At 44.1% G+C, this 22,775-nt stretch overlaps 1 protein-coding gene across 3 annotated transcripts in view; it reads left to right on the top strand.

Annotated features, from left to right (window-relative positions):
* The window catches only part of plxnc1 (plexin C1), a 176,250-nt gene extending 156,567 nt beyond the window's left edge, over positions 1-19,683 (top strand). For 2 of the 3 annotated variants that reach the window (XM_060843030.1, XM_060843029.1), the window contains exons 30-34: positions 5,383-5,546; positions 9,006-9,153; positions 15,151-15,291; positions 15,396-15,470; positions 19,096-19,682. In XM_060843030.1, coding sequence (XP_060699013.1) covers positions 5,383-5,546; positions 9,006-9,153; positions 15,151-15,291; positions 15,396-15,470; positions 19,096-19,194 — 627 coding nt within the window. In that variant the 3' untranslated portion in view covers positions 19,195-19,682. Of the gene's footprint in view, positions 1-5,382; positions 5,547-9,005; positions 9,154-15,150; positions 15,292-15,395; positions 15,471-19,095 lie in introns of all 3 variants that reach the window. The other variant, XM_060843028.1, reaches the window with a different exon arrangement.
* Positions 19,684-22,775: the final 3,092 nt, after the last annotated feature.

Below are 22,775 nucleotides of genomic sequence, written 5' to 3' on the forward strand. Positions count from 1 at the left end.
GTTTGTTGACTGCTTCTTCCTCTTGACAAGCTGCCACTGAGGAAAAGGCCTCAATTTGTATTGTGTCTTTCATGGCTTCACAGGGTTCCAAAGTACTTTATAGTCAACATGCACTTTGGAAGTGGAGACACTATTGTTGTATAGGAAGTACAGCTGATCATTTCTGCAGAACATGGATCCATCTACTGTGATGTGATGAAGTACATGTCACCATTTCAGTAAGGTTGACCAAGTGATATATATTGACCAGGACTAGACTTCAGATAGTGTCATAAGGCATTACTCATTCCTGTAGTGATAATGCAATATAATGGTATTATCACTGAACTGGTCATCTAAAGATCCAGGCTAATGCCCTGGGGTCTGGGTTCAGTTCTCACATTGCTTGGTGAAATTGGAATTGAATTAATAAACATCCATTTAAAAGCTGGTCTAATGGTGACCATGAAACGGTTGTTGATTTTGAAAGTCTGTCATGAAAATCCATCTGTCTCACTAATGTCCTCGAGAGAAGAAAAATCTGCCATCCTTACCTGGTCTGGCGTACATGTGACTCCAGACCCTCAACAATGTGGTTTATTCTTAACAGTCCTCTGAAATGGCTAGGAAAACTACTCAGTTGTATGAAGCTAAATAAAAGAAATGAAACTGGACAGACTATCTGACATTGATTTAGATACTGGGAATGACAATGGTAAACACAGCCCTGTCAACTCTGCAAAGTCCTGGTTACTTTAGAGGCTTGTGCCTGAAGTTGGGGAGGGCTGTCTCAGAGACCATTCAAGCAACAGCTTGGTATTGTCATACTCACAGAATCATACCTTACAGACAATGCCCCAGACACCACCATTGCCATCCATGGATATGTCCTGTCCCACCAGCAGAGGTGACAGCTGTGGTGATATACAGTTGGAAGGGAGCTCCCCTGGGATTCCTCAGCATTAATGACAGATACATTGAAGTCCCATGGAAATGGGTCAAGCATAGGCAGGGAAACCCCTTACTGATTGCTACTTACTGCACCCCTACTTATGTCTCTCAGTTGATGAATCAGTGCTCCTCCATATTCAGTACCATTGGGAGGATTCTCTGAGGGTGGTAAGGGCTCAGTGTGTACTCTGGATAGAGGATTTTGATGCCCATCACTAAAAACATGACTTGATCACTGATCTGGCCAAGTCCTAAAGGACATTACTGCAAGAATGCGACTTTGGCAATCAGTGAGCGAACTAACCAAAGGGCAAACAAACTGACCTCACTTTTTCCAATCCAACTGTAGCACATGCATTTGTCCATACATGACAGTATCAGCAGGACTGGCCACTGCACAGTTCTTATGGTGCCAATGTCCCATCTTCACAGTAAAGATACCCTATATAGTCTGTGTAGCACCACTATCTTGTTGTATAGGGTAGAATTGAACTGAGCTACCAACTCAAAACTGGGAATCTGTGAGGCATAGTAGGCCATCAGCAGCAGCTAATTGTATCCAACAACAATTATGCCCTGGCATACTAACCCTGACTCAATAAGAATGCAGAAGAACTTATACCAGGCATACCTAAAAATGAGGTGTCACCCTGGTTATGCTACCAAACAGGACTACTTACATGTCAAATAGATCACCTAGATAGAGCTAGGTGATCCCATAAACCAACAAATAAAATCTAAGCTCTGCAGTCCTGCCACATTCAGTCAGGAATGGTGGTGGACAATTAACAGCTCACAAGAGGAGAAAGCTCCACAAATATCTCTATCTTCCATGATGGAAGACCTCAGTGCATCAGTGCAATTGATAAGGCTGAAGCACTTGTAAGTATTTTCAGCTAGAAATGACACATGAATGATCCATCTTGGCCTTCCTTTGTGTTCTCCACCATCATTGATGCCAGTCTTCATTCTATTTGATACATTCCATGTCAGAAAAACAGGATAGTTCCAATCTGCCAGTTATCACCTCACCAGTCTATTTTCAATCATTAGGGTGTCAATAATTACTCAGCAATAGCCTGCTCACTGACCCTTAATTGTTCTACCAGAACCAGACAGATCCTGACCTCTTTACAGCCTTAGTCCAAATACAAACAAAAGAGTTCTCATCGAGAGGTGAGATGAGAGTGCCTGCCCTTGACATCAAGGCCCCCTTGACATCAAGGAGCCCAGGCAAAATTGGAGTCAATGGGATTCAGGGGAATACTCTCTGCTGGTTGGAGTCATACCTGACACATAGGAACATGATCATGGTTGTTGGAGGTCAATCATCTCAGCTCCAGGACATGTCTGCAGGAGTTCCTCAGGGTAGTGACCTCGGCCCAACCATCTTCAGCTGCCTCATCAATGACCTTCCCTCCATCATAAAGTCAGAAGTGGGGATGTTCACCGATGTCCAGTACCATTTGAGACTCCTCAGATACTGAAGCCATCAATTTCCAAATGCAACAAGATCTGGACAATATCCATGCTTTGACTGACAAATAACAAGTAACTTCTGCACCAAGTATATGGCTGACAATAATCACCTACAAGAAGAGAGAATATCCCTTGACATTCAGTATGTGTTACCACCACTGAATCCCCCACATACATGCTGAGGTTTATAATTGATTAGAAACTGAACTGGGCCCGCTGCATAAACACATGGCTACAAGAACAGGTCAGAGCCAGGGAGTGTCAGAGTGTGTAGCCACATTCTGGATGTGATTTGAACCTATTACACATATTCAAGTATGCTAACACTGATACAAAATTGTTAATCTGATATCTTATTGGTAACAATTCAACCCTAAGATAGTACTTAGTGTTAGTTTAGTGCTTGTAATCTATAAGCAAGTCTTCAATTAAGTCTTAGCTTAGTCTCCATACTTTGTAGCAACAATACTTCTATGGTTTATTAAGTCACAATGAAATTAATTAGATATTCAATTCAAGAAAGACAGGCATTTATTATAGCACTCTTCAGGACTTTGGGAGTTAAAGAATGTAAATACTATTGCATTAAGGAATCAATTTAAAAAAACAAGCTCTCACAAACATTAATGTGATAAGCATTGGACTTATGGACCAGACGAACCCCACTTCAAACAGATCAAGAAGACAGACTAAATTCTAACTTTTATCTTGTATAAAGACAAGTATGAGGGGAGTGTTCCAGGTGTAATTCAATTGGTTATACAGCTTTAAGCAAAGCACTTTGTTTGTACCCTACTGTTAAAATACAGACAGAGGGAAGAAGAATTGATTTAACTTTAATTCTATTGGAAAACTTAACAGAATAATAAATCATTTAACTACTAAACAGCAACTGCTCCAATATATTAACATCCAGTACACATACCCTTGGCAAAGGCAAATTCAGTAAAGTAGATTGTCTCACATGCAATGTTTCTCCAGTCCAAGAGAAAATAATTTAAAGAGAACATTCGGGCAGACAGAGAGAGAAGGCTAGCATTTTTTTGCTGAGAAGGGAGGGATGTATAGCAGCTTCCAAACCCAACTAAAGCCAAACTAAAACCCTGACTCTGTGGGAACCTAACTCCACCCATTCCTGCTGCTTCTCTTGTTCCAACATTTAAAAAACCTCAAGCTCTCACAAGCTGTTTACTTTATTGGCTTGGAACAGACTGCTCCACACACCTTTGTCACAACCTCTCTTAATTAAAAAAAAGACAAATTACACCTCTTTAAGCCATACTATTGTCACAGTAATGATAGCAAAACCATCAACACTCACCATTGTATTCCTCTGAAACTGAGATCAGTTTCTGGAGCATGTGCACACACACCTAAGACTGGAAATCCCGAGGTTTTGTCAGTGATTCTCTAAAGGAATGTTTTGTTGAAGTTCCTGCAGATTGCAATCAATCAGAAATCACTGAACTGACTAGAATCTATCCTTTGATGCTGTTGACAGAGCATGAATCTTTCTGCAAAACTGCTTGAATCGAGGTATACCTCATTAATGAGGTGGAACTGAGATTTGGATAGTGTACTAAGCCTTGAATTACTTCCAGGAAACATTTCTGAACTTGAAAAACTAACATTTTATTTGTGAAATATCAAAGTCCTCCATTATGATAAAATATAGCTTTGAAGTTTGTTCAATCCCTATCTCAATCCCATTCATGTATCCCTGTTAGATTGTTTGCTCTCTGTACTCAATGAATTTTACTTTCTAGGTTGCTGTCTGTGAGAATATTTCAATTTGATTGGTTTCCTTACCCTGACTGATGCCATCACTGTCCTGTTGACTTGACCCCATACATGAACGAATATCGTGAAAGGGGAAATCCACCCTGCTTAAAGAGATGGGTCTTTCCGTGCAATATTCTTCATGAAGGATAGCAAACACTCCATCACTAACTGTGCAGTCTGGACAATGCTTAGGTGATGTTGATTGAGAGATAAATAATGGCAGGACACTAGGGGAGAACTCTTCCATTCTACTACAGAATTAAGCATGGGATCCTTTATATCTGTCTGAGAAGGATATGGAGCCTTAATTTAACACCTCATTTGGAAGGGTAAATCTCTGATAGTACAATACACCCTCAAGTCCGGCAAAACTATGTCAGCATCACGTATCGACTGATGTTTCTGAGTTGTTCCTGCCTGTCGAGATGAGCATACCTCTGTCCTTATGGTATTTGAACTCTCACTGTCTAGTATATCACAGGGCCATCCATTCCAGTTTTGTTTCTTTACAATCCAGACTAAGTTGTCCAGTTATTCCTCTTTGGAAATATTTTACAGGAGTTCAAGTTGCTTTGGCCAGAATCCTTTTGGTTTTGTTTGGAGATGTATTTTCTCTTTACAGCTTCTGAGGTGTTTTTTTTAGAAATGTGTAAAGGAAAATAGGGAGCAATTGTAGAGAAAAATAAATTTGAAAAAGAGCATTTCACTTCTAGACTTCTTGTCGGGTATACCTAGGTAGCAATTTCAATTTGACTCCATAGCTTTTTTTGACAGCACATTTTCAACCACGCCGCTTGAATGTTTCCATTTATCCAGGCGAAGGTGGGTATTGCAGATGCTGGAGATTAGAGTTAAGATTTAGAGTGGTGCTGGAAATGCACAGCAGGTCAGGCAGCATCCAAGGAGCAGGAAAATCGATGATTTGGGCAAAAGCCCCTTATCAGGAATGAGGCTGGGAGCCTCGGGGGTGGAGAGATAAAAAAAACTAAATTTTTTAGAGAAATAAAACTTTTGTCTGAAAGATCGATTTTCCTGCTCCTCAGATGCTGCTGACTTGCTGTGCTTTTCCAGCATCACTCTAATCTTGTTTCCATTTATTCCTCTGTCTCTGTTCTGGATCAATTATATTGCAATTTGTTGTAAGTGCTTTACAGATCAACTCCTGAAGCCACTGGCCTCTCTCTGTTTCAGGTTGCACTTCACCCTTTTGTTGAAAGCCTTTTCAGAAACATCTGGAACATTCCAAGTAGCAAGCCACCAATAGCTATTCGGCACATCTTTGACATTTTACATGCTCAGGCTGTCAGTAAGAAGATAACTGATCCTGATGTCTTACACATATGGAAGACTAACAGGTACTGAGTATTACAGTATTAGTGATGCTTTTGCTTACCTTTGAGTATTCTTACCATTTAGAAAATAACACAGTTTGGAGATGTATTTTTGCCATCTTGAGGTGAGGTTATGAGGGATATAATGCACTCTGGGCTTGAGGATCTTGAACTGCCACCCTGTTCTGAAGGAAAGAGTTCAACATATGTTCAGCAGACTGGACAGTGTGTGTTGTCTCACTTGATTCAAAGTTCAATATGGATTCAACCAGCATGGAGACATCCTGCCAGGTCCAGTGTCCTTTCCAAAACATTGACATTGCTCTATTACATGTACACAACTGATCACAGCCATGAGTTTCTAATGATGAATGATAACTCAGCAAAGTGAACTGGGCAAAGATCCTGTTACTCAGGAAATCCAGCTCCAAGCACATCCTTATTCAATAATTGCAGCTTTCATTCCATCTCTTCAGCTGTAGAATTCCAATTTCTTCAAAGGGGTTTAGAACATGGAAAGAACTTCCTTGGAAGTGGTGTATGTGGACACAATTATACTGTTTAAAAGATGTATGGGTAGGAAAGGTTTGGATGTATATGGACCAGGAGCAGGCAGGTGGGACTAGATCAGTTTGGGATTATGTTTGGCATGGACTGGTTGGACCAAAGGCTCTGTTTTTGTGCTGGGTGACTCTATTACATGGGGATTAATCTTAGCCTCACTTTTCTGTGAATATTGCTAACTCACTGGCTGTTTCCAGAATTTTGTTTCTAGCTTGTGTATTGAGGGTGCAAGTTGTTCTATCCAACCATCAACATGTTGTTCCTCATTCTCTGAATGCACTCCAGTCTCGTGTCCCTCCTGTGGCCTGCTGACACATGAAGCTTTCTGATCAGATTGTGAGCTTGCTTACACTAATCTTTCCCTGTCTCATCACTATCTGCCCCAGTCTAAAAACTAGCCCGAGAATTGTCAAAAACAAGTAAGCAAATGGAACAGAAGAACCACATTTCTTACATTACAACAGTGATTCCTTCACTGATCCCTTTTTGAGTGCGAAGCATTTTGAGATGTCTGGAGGTCCTACCCACTGGAGTTTAGAAGAACAAGAGGTGATCTTATTGAAATATATAGAATTCTGAGGAGATTTGACAGGGTAGATGTGGAAAGATTGTTTCTCCTTGTGAAAGAGCCTCAAATCAAAGAGCATAATCTCAGAATAAGGGGTTGCCTATTTCAGATAGAGATAAGGAAGAACACTCTTTCAGAGTGTGGTGAATTTGTGAACTTCTTTAGCTGAGTTATTAAGTATATTCAAAGCTGAGATAAGCAGATTTGAAATCAGTAAGGCAGTCAAGGTGTATGAGAACAAAGCAGGAAGATGGACTTAAGGATTATCAAATCAGCCATGATCTCAATGAACAGCAGAGCAGATTAGATTAGATTACTTACAGTGTGGAAACAGGCCCTTCAGCCCAACAAGTCCACACCGACCCGCCGAAGCGCAACCCACCCATACCCCTACATTTACCCCTTACCTAACACTATGGGCAATTTAGCATGGCCAATTCACCTGACCCGCACATCTTTGGACTGTGGGAGGAAACCGGAGCACCCGGAGGAAACCCACGCAGACACGGGGAGAACGTGCAAACTCCACACAGTCAGTCGCCTGAGTCGGGAACTGAACCCGGGTCTCAGGCGCTGTGAGACAGCAGTGCTAACCACTGTGCCACCGTGCCCATCTTATGGGCTGAATGGCCTGCCTCTGCTTCTACCACTTATGGTATTAAAGGTGCTGTATAAATTCAAGTTTTTCTTTTCTTCACTACCTCAGGACTGACTCACAGTGAATTACAGTCAATGAAATGCTCTTGTGCTATAACCACTGTAGTAATGTAGAAAATGTGGCACAGCAAACTCCCACTGTCAGCAATGGGATGTAATGTGATTTGGTTGAGGGATCAATGTTGGTAAGAACATTGGAGAGAACTGCATTGTGTTTTGTTAAAATGTACCATGGTCCCTTGAGAGGATAGACAAACCTTTGATTAGCTTCTCATCCAGGTCAGCAAGCTTTTCTCTTCACCCAGTGGTGGATAACTTTGACAGATCATGTCTCCTTCCTGTTGTAAATCCCTCCTTCCTGCCCCATGCCCCATGGATCGTGTCTCCTTCCTGTTGTAAATCCCTCCTTCCTGCCCCATGCCCCATGGATCGTGTCTCCTTCCTGTTGTAAATCCCTCCTTCCTGCCCCACAGATACTCCCATAAAACTGTTACAATGCAAGAGCCTATTCAACCCTTCGTATCTGAACTGCCTTCTCCCAATAACTGTGCACATTGATCCTTTTGAAATAACAGTCCAATTCCCTTTTGCATAGAAACACACTCTCTCAGGCAGTGCATTCTGGAGCTTCGCCATTCACTGAGTGAAGGATTTTTTTTCTCATGTTGCTTTTGGTTCTTTTGCTAATTATGGGCGGCACGGTGGCACAGTGGTTAGCACTGCTGCCTCACAGCGCCTGAGACCCGGGTTCAGTTCCCGACTCAGGCGACTGACTGTGTGGAGTTTGCACGTTCTCCCCGTGTCTGCGTGGGTTTCCTCCGGGTGCTCCGGTTTCCTCCCACAGTCCAAAGATGTGCGGGTCAGGTGAATTGGCCATGCTAAATTGCCCGTAGTGTTAGGTAAAGGGGTAAATGTAGGGATATGGGTGGGTTACGCTTCGGCAGGTCGGTGTGGACTTGTTGGGCCGAAGGGCTGTTTCCACACTGTAAGTAATCTAATTGATATAAATCTTAATTTTTTTTCACAAATGGAAACATTTTCTCCCTATCTATTCTGTCCACCCTTTTCATGATTTTGAATCCTTCCATCAGATCTCCTGTCAACCTTCCCTTTTCCAAGGAGAACAATCCCAGCTTCTCCAATCTCTCTTCACAATCTTCATTTCAGGAATCGTTCTGGTGAATCTTGTCTTCAATCCTTCAGTCTTCGTGTCCTTCCCAGGATGGTGCTCAGGATTGAAACAGTATTGCATCTATCAGATTACCATGTTGTGGAAGTGCTGGCGTTGGACTGGGGTGGACACAACACCAGGTTATAGTTCAACAGGTTCATGTGAAATCACGAGCTTTTGGAGTGTTGCTCTTTCATTAGGGTCAGGTCAGATTACCAGGTAGTGAATGGGACAAACTTCTCCAATATCAGCCCATCCCCTTAGTTGTGGAGCGTCTTGGTAACGAATTAAGCAATGTTGAGCTGCTGTCTGCTGAGTGTTAGGAACAGTCAGTAATAACATCACTACAGTGAAACAGGATACAGCAGGACTCCAAACTGGAAGTGGAACCAATCAGCTTGATTGGGTTGCTCATAACATCACAGAACCATCAGGGAAATGAAACAAGTGAGGCAGCTCATTGATGTTACGGTTTTGAAATTGACAGGGTCAGGTTTTAACATGACTGTTCTTTCTTCATCAGCCTTCCCCTTCGCTTTTGGATAAACATCATTAAAAATCCTCAGTTTGTGTTTGACATGGAGAAAACCCCGCACTTGGATAGCTGTCTCTCCGTCATTGCACAGGCCTTCATGGATTCCTTCTCCTTAGTTTCTCATAAGCTCGGGAAGGTAACTATCTTTAGGGTTGATTTTAACCATTGGGAGAGATTGGGAATTAGTGATTGGCTGATCTGGTACACCCCTATTCCTTAACTGCCTGCCTGTTATACCCCCACCTTGCTTATTCCATCTTCTGTACATGGTGTGTCTTTCAGCCAATCCATTACATGTCCCACCCATTACAACCCTGCCCCTCAACCCCTGGCCCATTATCCATTCCATATCTCTACCTGTCATTCACCTCACTCATTGCAGTTTAGTACAGATACCCTTATAGGTAAAAACAATAACTGCAGATGCTGGAAACCAGATTCTGGATTAGTGGTGTTGAAAGAGCACAGCAGTTCAGGCAGCATCCAAGGAGCAATAAAATCAACGTTTTGGGCAAAAGCCCTTCATCAGGAATAAAGGCAGAGAGCCGGAAGCATGGAGAGATAAGCTAGAGGAGGGTGGGGGTGGGGAGAAAGTAGCATAGAGTACAATGGGTGAGTGGGGGAGGGGATGAAGGTGATAGGTCGGGGAGGGGAGGGGGTGGAGCAGATAGGTGGAAAAGAAGATAGGCAGGTAGAACAAGTCATGGGGACGGTGCTGAGCTGGAAGTTTGGAGCTAGGGTGAGGTGGGGGAAAGGGAAATGAGAAAACTGTTGAAGTCCACATTGATGCCCTGGGGTTGAAGTGTTCCGAGGTGGAAGCTGAGGCGTTCTTCCTCCAGGCGTCTGGTGGTGAGGGAGCGTCGGTGAAGGAGGCCCAGGACCTCCATGTCCTCGGCAGAGTGGGAGGGGGAGTTGAAATGTTGGGCCACAGGATGGTGTGGTTGATTGGTGCAGGTGTCCCAGAGATGTTCCCCAAAGTGCTGTGCTAAGAGCCGTCCAGTCTCCCCAATGTAGAGGAGACCGCATCAGGAGCAATGGATACAATAAATGATATTGGTGGATGTGCAGGTAAAACTTTGATGGATGTGGAAGGCTCCTTTAGGGCCTTGGATGGAGGTGAGAGAGGAGGTGTGGGCACAGGTTTTACGGTTCCTGCGGTGGCAGGGGAAAGTGCCAGGATGGGAGGGTGGGTTGTAGGGGGGGTGTGGACCTGACCAGGTAGTCTTTGTGGAAGGCGGAATGGGGTGGGGAGGGAAATATATCCCTGGTGGTAGTGTTTTTTTGGAGGTGGCAGAAATGTCGGCAGATGATTTGGTTTATGCGAAGATTGGTAGGGTGGAAAATGAGCACCGGGGGCGTTCTGTCCTTGTTACGGTTGGAGGGGTAGGGTCTGAGGGCGGAGGTGCGGGACGTGGACGAGATGCATTGGAGGGCATCTTTAACCATGTGGGAAGGGAAATTGCGGTCTCCCTTCCATTGTGGTCATCAGGGGGCCATCTGGTGTGTTCTGTGGTGGAACTGGTCCTCCTGGAAGCAGATATGGCGGAGGTGGAGGAATTGGGAATACGGGGGATGGCATTTTTGCAAGAGGTAGGGTGGGAAGAGGTGTAATCCAGGTAGCTGTGGGAGTCGGTGGGTTTGTAAAAAATGTCAGTGTCAAGTCAGTCATCAGTAATGGAGATGGAGAGGTCCAGGAAGGGAAGGGAGGTGTCAGAGATGGTCCCGGTAAATTTAAGGCCAGGGTGGAATGTGTTGGTGAAGTTGAAGAATTGCTCAACATTCTCGCGGGAGCACGAGGTGGCACCAATGCAGTCATCAATGTAGCGGAGGAAGAGGTGGGGAGTGGTGCCGGTGTAGTTACAGAAGATCGACTGTTCTACGTAGCCAACAAAGAGACAGGCATAGCTGGGGCCCATATGTGTGCCCATGGCTACCCCTTTGGTCTGGAGGAAGTGGGAGGATTCGAAGGAGAAATTGTTAAGGGTGAGGACCAGTGCGGCCAAACGAATGAAAGTGTCGGTGGAAGGGTACTGTTGGGGACGTCGGGACAGGAAAAAACGGAGGGCTTGGAGGCCCTAGTCATGGCAGATGGAGGTGTAGAGGGATTGGATATCCATGGTAAAGATGAGGCATTGGGGGCTGGGGAAATGGAGGTCTTGGAGGAGGTCATGTCTCGAATGTATGTGGGGAGTTCCTGGACTAGGGGGTTAGGACAGTGTCGAGGTAGGTAGAGACGAGTTCAGTGGGGCAGGAGCATGCTGAGACAATGGGTCGGCCGGGGTGGTCAGGCTTGTGGATCTTGGGAAGGAGGTAGAACCGGGCAGTGCGGGGTTCCCGGACTATGAGGTTGGAAGCTGTGGGTGGGAGATCTCCTGAGATGATGAGGTTCTGTATGATCTGGGAGATGATGGTTTGGTGATGGGGGATGGGGTCATGGTCAAGGGGGCGGTAGGAAGAAGTGTCCTTGAGTTGGCTTTTAGCTTCAGCGGTGTAGAGGTCAGTGCGCCAGACTACCACTGCGCCCCCTTTAGCCGCTGGCTTGATGGTGAGGTCGGGATTGGAGCAGAGAGATTGGAGGGCTGCGCGTTGTGAGGGTGAGAGGTTGGAGTGGGGGAGGAGGGTAGACAGGTTGAGGCGGTTAATGTCCCAGTGGCAGTTGGAAATGAAGAGGTCGAGGGCAGGTAATAGGCCAGCGCAGGGTGTCCAGGTGGATGCAGTGTGTTGGAGGTGGGTGAAGGAGTCCTCGGAAGGTGGGCGGGAGTCCTGATTGTGAAAGTAAGCTCGGAGGCGGAGGCGACGGAAGAATTGTTCGATGTCACGGCGTGTATTAAATTCACTGATGCGTGGACGGAGGGGGATGAAGGTGAGTCCTTTGCTGAGGACTGATCGTTCGTCCTCAGTGAGGGGAAGGTCGGGAGGGATGGTGAAAACTCGGCAGGGCTGGGAGCTGGGATCTGGGGTGGGTGTGGAGCTGGGAGTGGGGTCGGAGCCAGTAACTGGAGTGGGTGTGATGGTGGGGGGAATGGGGGTGGAGTCATGCCCTCGGGGTTCTGGGGGGTGGGGATAGTGACAGTGGGATCTGTGGGGGGCATGTCAGCAGAATGCAGGTGAGTAGCGTTGGTTGGGGCAGAAGTGGTGGCAGACATGGCAGTAGGGGTGGCGGAAGTCACTGAGCGTGTTACATCAGCGATGATGTGATAGGTGGAAGTGATATCACGTGTGATGCATGAGGAATTGTAAGGGTTGGAAGTGGCTGTGGGAGTGGCCATGGGAGCAGAAGTGACATCATCAATCAATGGGAGGGTGGCTGCTGCATGGCTAATGGTGTCCGAGCAGTTCCAGAGGCTGGGGGAATCTTCTGGAATGTTTGAGGAGTGCTGGTTATGGAGGTGGGTAGATAAAAGTTTGTTGTACTTACAGTTTTTGATGTTTGAGATGGAGTCAAAATACTGTTTGTTGAGAGTATGAATTCTCCTGAAGATGTAGTACAGAGTGGGTCCTTTGCAATTCTGAGAGTGTGTGGCTCTCAGCTGAGGCAGGGCTGACTGTAGAGAGGTTAGGTGCCGGCACATTGCTGCAAGCGTGGAGCGGAGGATCTTGAAGGAGAACCGTTGCTGGTGTTTTTGAATCTGTTTGTCCTGTTCAGGTCCGAACTCTGCTGGTTTAAAGGTGGTCCGGAGTCCGTGTGGAATGAGTTGGTTACGGAGGCAGGCACTGAGAAAGCAAATGTGGCTGTGGTAGCGAGTTTGTTTCAGGACATGGTTGAAGAGCTTCAGGGCAGAGGAAATGACCTGGGAGTTGCAGTGGGAGAGGGATTCCCTGAGATTCTTGTAGAGAGAGAGAGGAGGAAAACTTCTTCAAGGCAAGCATCCTTGCAAGAGGATTTGCAGTAGAGTTAGAATCACCTGGGTAAAAACAATGACTGCAGATGCTGGAAACAAGATTCTGGATTAGTGGTGCTGGAACGCATTGTTTCCATCACTTTCACTTCCATTTGAGGGACTGGGCGGAGGTGCAGTGGCTTTCGATAGGCATATTGTACAATGTTCCATGGCCCCTGACTAGTTGTGGAGGGGGGAGATGATCTGAGAATTATGGAGGTATTTAGGAAGAGAGAGAGGAGGAGAAAGAGGCAGGAGGTGGGTGGAGAGTTGTTAGTGGGCGCTGTGTGACCCAGAATGGCCAGTGGTCCTGTTGAGTGAAGGTACATGGAGGCTCAGCCAATTGGAACCTTCAGACCTTGTCAGCAAACCCTGTGATCCAACCTGTAGCAAACATATGCAGACCCAGGCTGTCGAGTAAGAGCAAGGGTTTCAGAAAAGGACGCCACAGCCAGGGACCCAGTGAAATGATATGGGAAGGTTCTGGCCATCGTTAGGGAGATAGATCCAGGGAGGCCCACGGCTACATTTTGTGGCCTGAGAATGCACTGACATCTGCAAGGAAACAAATAGAACCCCGACAGTGTGGAAACAGACCCAACAAGTCCACACCGACCCTCCGAAGAGTAACCCACCCAGACCCATTCCCCTATCCTTTAACCCCTGACTAATGCACCTAATCTACACAACCCTGGACACTCTAGGCAGGTCAACCTATAACTGCTCAGGGCCCTCTTCCCAACAGCTCCAACTTGATATTTAGTCAGTTATTGTCTAGGTTGTGACTGTCTCTCTGGCCTCTCCCCACCCACTTTCAGGGAGAGTTAAAATAGGGGCTTATGATTCTATAAAACCCAGAAAACATAGAAACAGAAAAAGGCCATTCAGCCCATCAAGTCTATTCCATCATTCAGTGGCAACCTGGCTAATCTGATAATCTTCAACTCCACCTTCCTGCCTTTTCCCTTGATTCCCTAACAATTAAAAATCAGGCTGTCTTCACTTTGAATATACTTAGCGACCCAGCATTGACAGACCACTGCAGTTCATAGCCCTCTGTGGGGAGAAATTCCTCATTATCTCTGTGTAGACCCTCTTTCACAAGCAGAAGCAGCCCTTCTATACTCTACTGCCTCATGTTGGTTTGTTTTCCTAATGTTGCTTATTTTTGTAGTTCTAAGTCAATCAAGAATTTCCCCAAAAATGCTGTTTTTGTCAATTTCTATATTGACTAGATATAAACACATCAGCAGGAAGTTATTGGGTTCAGGGTGACAGACATTGCTAATACCCGTGCCTTGACATATATCAGTATAGAGGTAGGCCTATCATCCCTCAAGGTTAACTCCATTGTTCAATCAGAACAATGTTTTATTGTCTGCATCCCACCTTTAATCTTGTGTTAGGTTTAAATGGTGTGACATGTTCAGTGTTCTTAGCTGTGGCTCAGTACTTAGCACTCCTGTATCGTGAGTCTGAAGGTTATGAGTTCAGGTTCCATCCCAGAGTCTTTAAGACATAATCCAGATTGACCATCTAGTGTGGTGAGGTGAGGTGGAAGTGTCACCTTTTGGATGAGACGGTAAACTGAGAAAATTGATGTGATCACTGTTCGAGGAGTGCACTATCTTTCCTACTTTCACAATATATATTTACAAATACGCACGTTTTAAAGAATAAAAGGAATTAGCATTAATGAAATATTTCAGATGGCTTTCACTCTAATATCCTGCACGTATGACAGGTCATTGGAGACATGCGGTTATCACTGTAGTCTTTTCAGAAGCAGGAGAAAGTGAGGACTGCGGCTGCTGAAGATCAGAGTCATAAAGTGTGGTGCTGGAAAAGGACATCAGGTCAGGCAGCATCCGAGGAGCAGGAGAGTCAACGTTTCAAGCATAAGCTCTTCATCAGGAAGGGCTTATGTCCGAAACGTGGACTTTCCTGCTCCTCGGATGCTGCTTGACCGGATGTCCTTTTCCAGCTCCACACTTTTTTTGACTCTTTTCAGAAGCAGGAGATATCTAGAGGAAGTCTTCCAGAAGTTTATCAAGGGAATCGCTGCCCCTGTTTGTCCAGATCACTCACCTTCAGGGACTTATGGACTTACTCTCCAGGGTCATATCATTCATTGTGGATATCTTCCCCTTATAAAACCTCTCCAAATGCATCACCTCACACTTATCAGTGTTAAATTATTAAAATCCTTGAAATTTTTGAAAGAAAGTTATATAAATGTCTTTGTTTTTAAGCACTCTCCAACCAATAAAGTGCTTTATGCTAGAGATATCCCACACTACCAGGATGAAGTGAAAAGTTACTACCGCCAGCTTGCTGAGATGGGACCAGTGAGCAAGGAGGAAATGGCCAGCTTTCTCACGGAGGAATCAAAGGTAATGGAAATGAGTTTTAAAACACAAGGTTCCCAGTTTGTCACTCACTTCATCCCACTGCTTAGGATAGCAAATGTTTAAACAATATTATCATTTTCTTTCAGAAGCATGAAAATGAATTTAAAGAAAGGGATGCTATGGTTGAACTTGGGAAATACATCTACAGGTACTCAGTTCAGGTAAGAGTACGGCTTTCCTTCTGTGGCAATGGCCCCAACCGTTATACATTCCATCGTTTTATTTGACAAGGTACCACTTCAAAGGTTTTTGTGCAAAACAGAAGCACATGGCGTAAGGGGTTCCATATTGGCAAAGCTGAAAGGCTAGGAGAAAACAGACAGTATGTACAACTAGGTCATAGAGTCATACAGCATGGAAACAGACCCTTTCAGTGCAATCAGTCCATGCTGAACATAATCCCAAGCTAAATGAATCCCACCTGCCTACTCCCGGTCCATATTCCTACAAACCTTTCCTATTTGTGTAATTGTCGTGTAATTTAAAAGTGCCTTTTAAATATTGGAACTGTATTGGCATCCACCACTTCCTCAGGAAGTTCATTCTACACGCGAACCGACCCCTGTGTAAAAAAAAAATTGCCCCTCATGTCTTTTTTAAATCTCTCTCACCTCACCTTAAAAATGTGCCCCTAGTCTTGAAGTCCTAGGGAGAAGACACCCACCGTGAACCCTATCAATACCCCTCATTATTTTATAAAACTCTAAGGTCACCCCTCAATCTCCTGTGCTCCAGTGAAAGTAGTCCGAGCCTATCCAGCCTGTCTTTATAACTCAAACCTTCCATACCTGGTAACATCCTGGTAAATCTCTTCTGAACCCTCTCGAGCTTAATAATATCCTTCCTATAACAGGGTGACCAGAACTGGGCACAGTATTCCAGAGGAGGCCTCGCTAATGTCCTGTAAAACTTCAACATGACTTCCCAACTTCTATACCCAAAGTTCTGAGCAATGAAGGCAAGCATGCTAAAAGACCTTTTAACCACCCTGTCTATATGTGATGCAAACTTCAAAGAATTATGTATCTGAACGCCTAAGTCTCTCTGTTCGACACTACCCGAGGCCCTACCATTAACTGTATAAGCTCTACTCTTATTTGTTCTACCAAAATGCAATACCTCACATTTATCCACATTGAACTCCATCTAATATTTTTCAGCCCATTGACCCATTTGATCAAGATCCCTTTGTAACCTTAGAAAACCTTCTTCACTGTCATTAAAATGTGACAAGTGGGGTCCTGCTGGGGTCTATACTGGGGTTTCTACATCTTGCTATTCATATCAGTGGTTCAGATGTATATAGAAAGTTGCTGGCTGATACGGATAGATTGAGTGAGTGAGCAAAAATCTGGCATATAATGTAGAAAAACGTGAAGTGTTCAACTTAATAGGAAGAATTACTTCAATGAGGATGATTAGAATTCCATGGTGCTGGGGACTCTGAGTTGTAGGGCAAGAATCGCAAGAAGTTAGTATGCAGGTCCAGCCAGTCATTACAATGTTAACAGGCTGCTCTCCTTTGTTACCTGAGGAATTGAACATACAAGTAAGAAGGCTATGTTTCACTTATACAGGGCATTGATGAAACTACATCCTGAATACTGTGTGCAGTTTTAAGGAAGGATGTAAATTCACTCGAGGTGGTTTACAAGATTGACCACCTGGAATGAGTGGGTGGTTTTAAGAGGAAAGGTTATACAGTGCTAGGGTTGTTTCCACTGGTGGTTAGGAGACTGAGGGACACTGATTGAAGTTTATAAAGAATTAGACAACATAAACTTGGAAAGATGTTTCCTCTTGTGGGTGAATCCAGAACTAGGGGGTACTGTTTATATTTAGCAATGATGTGGGGGTGTCGGTGTTGGAGTGGGTGGACAAAGTTAAAAATCACATGACACCGGCTTATAGTCCAACCGGTTTCTTTGAAACCACAAACCTTCGGAGTGCCGCTCCTCCCAAATGCGGCTAATGAGAGAGAATACACCATAGAATTTATAAGTAAAAGATCAAAGGGTCATACAACTTATGGGAATGTATTGAACAAGTTGAGATGGCTATTAAGTCTTTAATCAATTAGAATGAAGAAGCAGGTTTCAATTGGTTAATATGTAAATCCCAGAACTTCTTTCAAGTCACTGCCTAAGATAATTTAAGGTTTTATCAGTATAAATGTCATCTACTTTGGAAATAAAACCAGCCTAATTCCAGGTTGAGGCACAAACAGACTCGAGACAAGGCCTCAAACCTAAAATGCATTGTCTGATCTGAGATGTTACCTTTAGACTGATAAAACCTTATTATGTTGGGCAGTGACGTGAAAGAAATTTTGGGATTTACATATTAATCAATCAAAACTGCAATCTCCATTCTAACTGATTAAACACTTAATATCCATCTAGGTTTGTTCAATACATCACTTAAATTGTATGACCCTTTCATCTTTTACTGATAAATTCTGTGTCTGGTGTATTCTTTCTCACTAGCTACCTGAGGAAAGAACAGGACTCGGAAAGCTTGTGATTTCAAATAATTCTATTGGACTAGTGTCATGGAGTCCTCGAGATGTACAGCATGGAAACAGACCCTTTGGTCTAACTCGTCCATGCTGAGCAGATATCCTTAGCTAATCTAATCCCATTTGCAAGCACTTGGTCCATATCCCTCCAAACCCTTCCTATTCATATACTCATCCAGATGCCTTTTAAATGCTGTAACTGTACCAGCCTCCAGCAATTCCTCTGGCAGTTCATTCCATTCACGCACCACCCTCTGCGTGAAAAAGTTGCCCTAGAGGTCCCTTTTAAATCTCTCCCCTCTCATCCTCGACCTATCTCCTCTAGTTCTGGACTTCCTGACTCTTAGGGAAAAGACCTTGTCTATTTATCCTATCCAGGCCCCTCATGATTTTATAAACATCTAAAAGGTCTGATGCTCCAGGGAAAATAGCCCCATTCTATTCAACCTCTCCCTAAAGCTCAAATCATCCAACCTTGACAACATCCTTGTAAACCTTTTGTGAACCCTTTCAGATTTCACAACATCCTTCCGATAGGAGGGAGAGCAGAATTGCACACGATATTCTACAAGTGGCCTACCCAACGTTCTGCACAGCCGCAACATGACCTCCCAACTCCTAAACTCACTGCTCTGTCCAATAAAGGGAAATCATACCAAACACCTTCTTCACGATCCTATCTATAACCCGGTGCTGTGTGAGTTTTGACTTACAATTAGTCAGCAGATCTTTTCTCAGAGGGCAATGTGACATTGGAAAGTGGTAGGGTTGGGGTCATTGAGATGGATGGATTATTGTTAGGCAGGGAATCAGAGGTTATCAGGGATGGACGGGAATATGGAATTCAAAAAACAGCATTTTCATATTGAAGGGCGGAATAGGCCCAAGACAAAAAGCCTCATTCAGCTCTGATTTCATATGTTTCTGTGTTCATTTATGTGCCACCACAAACCTCGCAATCCTTTGATCCACTAATCATAAATGCTGTCTGTCTCACCCAAGTCAGAGTGACCCAGGTTAGGTGGGTGCCAATTTGAGGTGAATAACCTGTGGACCTTTGATATTAATGATCTCCGTTGATGGGGTCAGGCAGAGGTATGGTTTACTTCATTTAAATAATGGCAGCACACGCCTCAATAACAGGAGACATGTCTCAGATATAGGGCCAAGTGAGAAGGTAAGAAATAGTGCGTCCGTCACTGTCCATTTCATACAGTCAGCTTACGATTGGAACTTATAATGTAATCACTCTTGAATTTGCTTTGCAGTTGGGTAAACTGGAGAATGAAGATATGCAAGATATAAATGAGGGCATTGCCAAAATAAAGGAATACTTTGACAGCAAATCGAAGTGTGGATGGGAGTGAACAAATCCTCTGGGGTAAATGCTGGATGGGAGTGAACAAATGCTCTGGGGTAAATGCTACACGAGAAGCAACCACAAAGGGATCTCGGGAGGTGTTACCCTCTCCAGGCACTGGTGTCTCTGAGAGCGCAATGAAGAAACCAAAACACTTTGAAGCAAATCTGAACCTGTAGGAGAAAGGCTGTTGTCTGATTTACCCAATGTGCAGCCTCACCCACGCATCAGGGCTTCTATTGGTGACCAATGTGCCTTAGTTCAAGCTGGTAACTGTGAGAGATTATTTGCATGCTCTGTTCAATCAGACACAGCAGAACAAAACATGACCTCCCAACCTTGACTCGTTGGTATGTTTTTTTAGGATAATTATGTGAGGATTCCTGCTTTGATCTTGAAAACTGTACATTTTCTGTCATGTTTACTAAATTCATCTTCTGTAAAACATAAATAATTGTTCACTTCAAAAAGAGTACCTTTTTCACATTAGTACTCTCTCATTAACTTGAAGAGATCTAATTTTCTGTTGCTTTTATACAGAAAACAACTGTATTTGCTACTTTTAGGATCAAAGATCCATATTTAAGCTAATATGTGTTTTTGCACAAGTATTAATATTAATTAAAAAGCAAATAGAAATGGTCATGTTTGCATACAGTTGATGTATGTGTTCACCTGTAACCTTCTGTCTTTTTAATATTCTAATTTTACTAACTACAAGAATCACAAACAATGACTTATAATGTTAGTGATAGCAGACTATTACTAGATATGAAAATCTAATTACTGATTTGTTTGATCGTTAAATCGCACCAGCCTGCAATTGACAGTTATTGACCTCTGGTACACCCTACAATCGATGGAGATTAGCGACACAGGCCGACCATCAGTACTAGCAGAGATACAGCTACTTACTTATTAAGCATTAACTTTATTGGATGATCACAGTTTACGCTGACAACTTCGGCTGTATGCCAGGTGAATGTCACTCAAGGTTCAGTTACAACTTCCTCTCCCCATTGAAACACAGGAAAGAAGGACGTCATTTGAAAATAATCAAAAAGGTTACTTGGGACAAATAGATAAAGTGCGCAAACTTAAGTTAGAAAATATGATGGCCCTCATTGTGAAATTGAGTAAATTTGAAAACCCAATTAGCACTGGCCCAAACTGAGCTTCAGACTGCTTGAGGGTAACACAAACAGAACAGCCAACAACATCAAGCAGGGCAATGCCCCAAGGACTGCAGAAAGCAGTTCACCTCCACTTCCTCCAGGATAATTAGGGATGAGCAACAAATACTGGCCCAGCCAGTGACACCCAGATACGGTGAATAAGTTAAAAAAAAATGCACAAACCTCTTCCTAACCATGGGCAAATCAGTTGGAAAGTCCAATTCATGAAAATAGGGTATTTCAGTTAGATCTGCAGTATCATCTGGATGGATGTTGCCATAATTTGCTAATCACATTGTACCAGTGAAATAAAGGACTGGGTCAGCCTGTCATCATAGAATCCCTACAGGGTGGAAACTGGCCCTTCAGCCCAACAAGTACACACTGACCCTCTGAAGAGTATCCCACCCAAACCCATTACTCTACATTTACCCCTGACTAATGCGCGTAAATTGCACATCCATGAACACAATGGGCAATTTCCCATGGCCAATTCACCTAACCAACACATCTTTGGACTGTGGGAGGAAACCGAAGAACCCAGAGGAAACCCACGCAGACACAAGGAGAATGTGCAAACTCCACATAGACAGTTTCCCAAGGCTGGAATCAAACCCAGGTCCCTGACACTGCGAGGCAGCAGTGCTAACCACTGAGCCACTCAGCGCACCCCATATTACATAGCTTCATCTAACTTTGCCACTACCTCCTCCAAACACCATTGTAGAGTGTCTGTTTTATCACAGCACGGAAACAGACCCTATGGCCCAATTTGTCTATACTGATCAGGTTTCCTAAACTGAACTGGCCCTATTTGCCAGTGTTCGGCCCATATCCCTTTAAACATTTCCTGTTCATATCGTGTCCAGGTCTCTATGGGCACAGTGCCCTCCAGCATCAATGCACTATGAACACCCTATTGTTGAAGTCCATTGGGTGGCATACCTACCTGCCAGTGTACTTCATAATTCAGTGACATCCATTCATCTTTTGGGGATTAATAGCTGTGTTTTTAAAAAAATTATTTGTGATATTGATTCTGATCAATGAGGATGGAGTACAGTTTTCTGTTGCTGTTTTCACTGTCTGGTCTTCCTCTGTCAGTTACTGTGTTCTGAAACATGCTCTGTAAACCTTGTTAATTTGATTTCACTGAAATAAATAGTTTAGGCTCATTGTGTCTCCTGATCGCCCTCCTTGTGCATTTATTACATGATGTCACAACCACTTTGATGGAAGTATGTAAATGTACTCATTGATATCTAAATGTGCTCAAATATCTCCTACAGGGACACCTGCTGTCACGGTATGTCAGCTGTGCCACGAAAGTTTGTGATTTTAAATAAACCTGTTGGACCATAGCCTGGAGTTGTGTGATTTCTCATTTTGTCCATCCCAGTCCAACACCGGTGCCGTCCTATCAAAGGGCGTCACAGTGGCACAGTGGTCAGCACTGCTACCTAACAGCACCAGGACCTGGGTTCAATTGCAGCCTCAGGCAACTGTCTGTGTAGATTTTCCCCAGGTGCTCCAGTTTTCTGCCACAATCCAAAGATGTGCAGGTTAGGTGAACTGGCCATGCTAAATTGCCACATAGTGTTCAGGGATGTGGAAGTTAGGTGCATTAATGTGGGGTAAATGTAGGGTAGGGTATGGGAATGGGTTGGGTCGGGTAGGGTATGGGTGGGTTACTCTTTGGAGGGTCGATGTGGACTAGTGGGGCCAAATGGCCTATAAGTGGGCTTGTGCTTAAGAAGGTTGGAAACTGCTGGTCTATTGCAAGAAATCTGGTAAAATCGAAGCTATGTCACCTGTTTTGGCAGAGGTCTGGTGGGGAAGGTTTAGAAAAGTGAGCATTAAAGACCTGAAAACTTGCAAGTTGGAAACTGGTCATGACCCACAGCACAGCTGTCACCCGTTTGGAGTTAGTTATTCAAATGTGTATGTAATCAAACAGTACAGCCATGTTTCAGGCCAATAAACTCTGTCTATCTGACCAGTGGGGGACCCTTAATGTGATAGTCCAAAGTTCTACTCCTTGTTAGGGTGATATTTCAAAACTGAAAGAGGGAAATAGAGAGAACCAGCACCCTCAATTTGAGGGGGTTCAGACCAGTCTCTCAGACTTTCAGAACAGCTCATTGCTGACTCCTGAAACAAGACCTTCTGTAAGGGTCAAGGGGATACGCATTGCTGGAGGCTGTCAAGTTCCAGAGCCGTGAACGTCCTTTGCTTTGGCCTCAGAGACCTTGGAATGCAGGTTCATAGTTCCTTGAAGGTGGAGACCCAGGTAGACAGGATGGTGAAGAAGCATTTGCCTTCATTGGTCAGTTCATTGAATATAGCAATTGGTAGGACATGTTGCAGTTGTTCAGGACATTGGTTAGGCCACTTGTAAAACTGTGTTTAATTC

The sequence above is a fragment of the Hemiscyllium ocellatum genome, chromosome 23 (genome assembly GCF_020745735.1).
Source record: "Hemiscyllium ocellatum isolate sHemOce1 chromosome 23, sHemOce1.pat.X.cur, whole genome shotgun sequence".
Taxonomy (NCBI): domain Eukaryota; kingdom Metazoa; phylum Chordata; class Chondrichthyes; order Orectolobiformes; family Hemiscylliidae; genus Hemiscyllium; species Hemiscyllium ocellatum.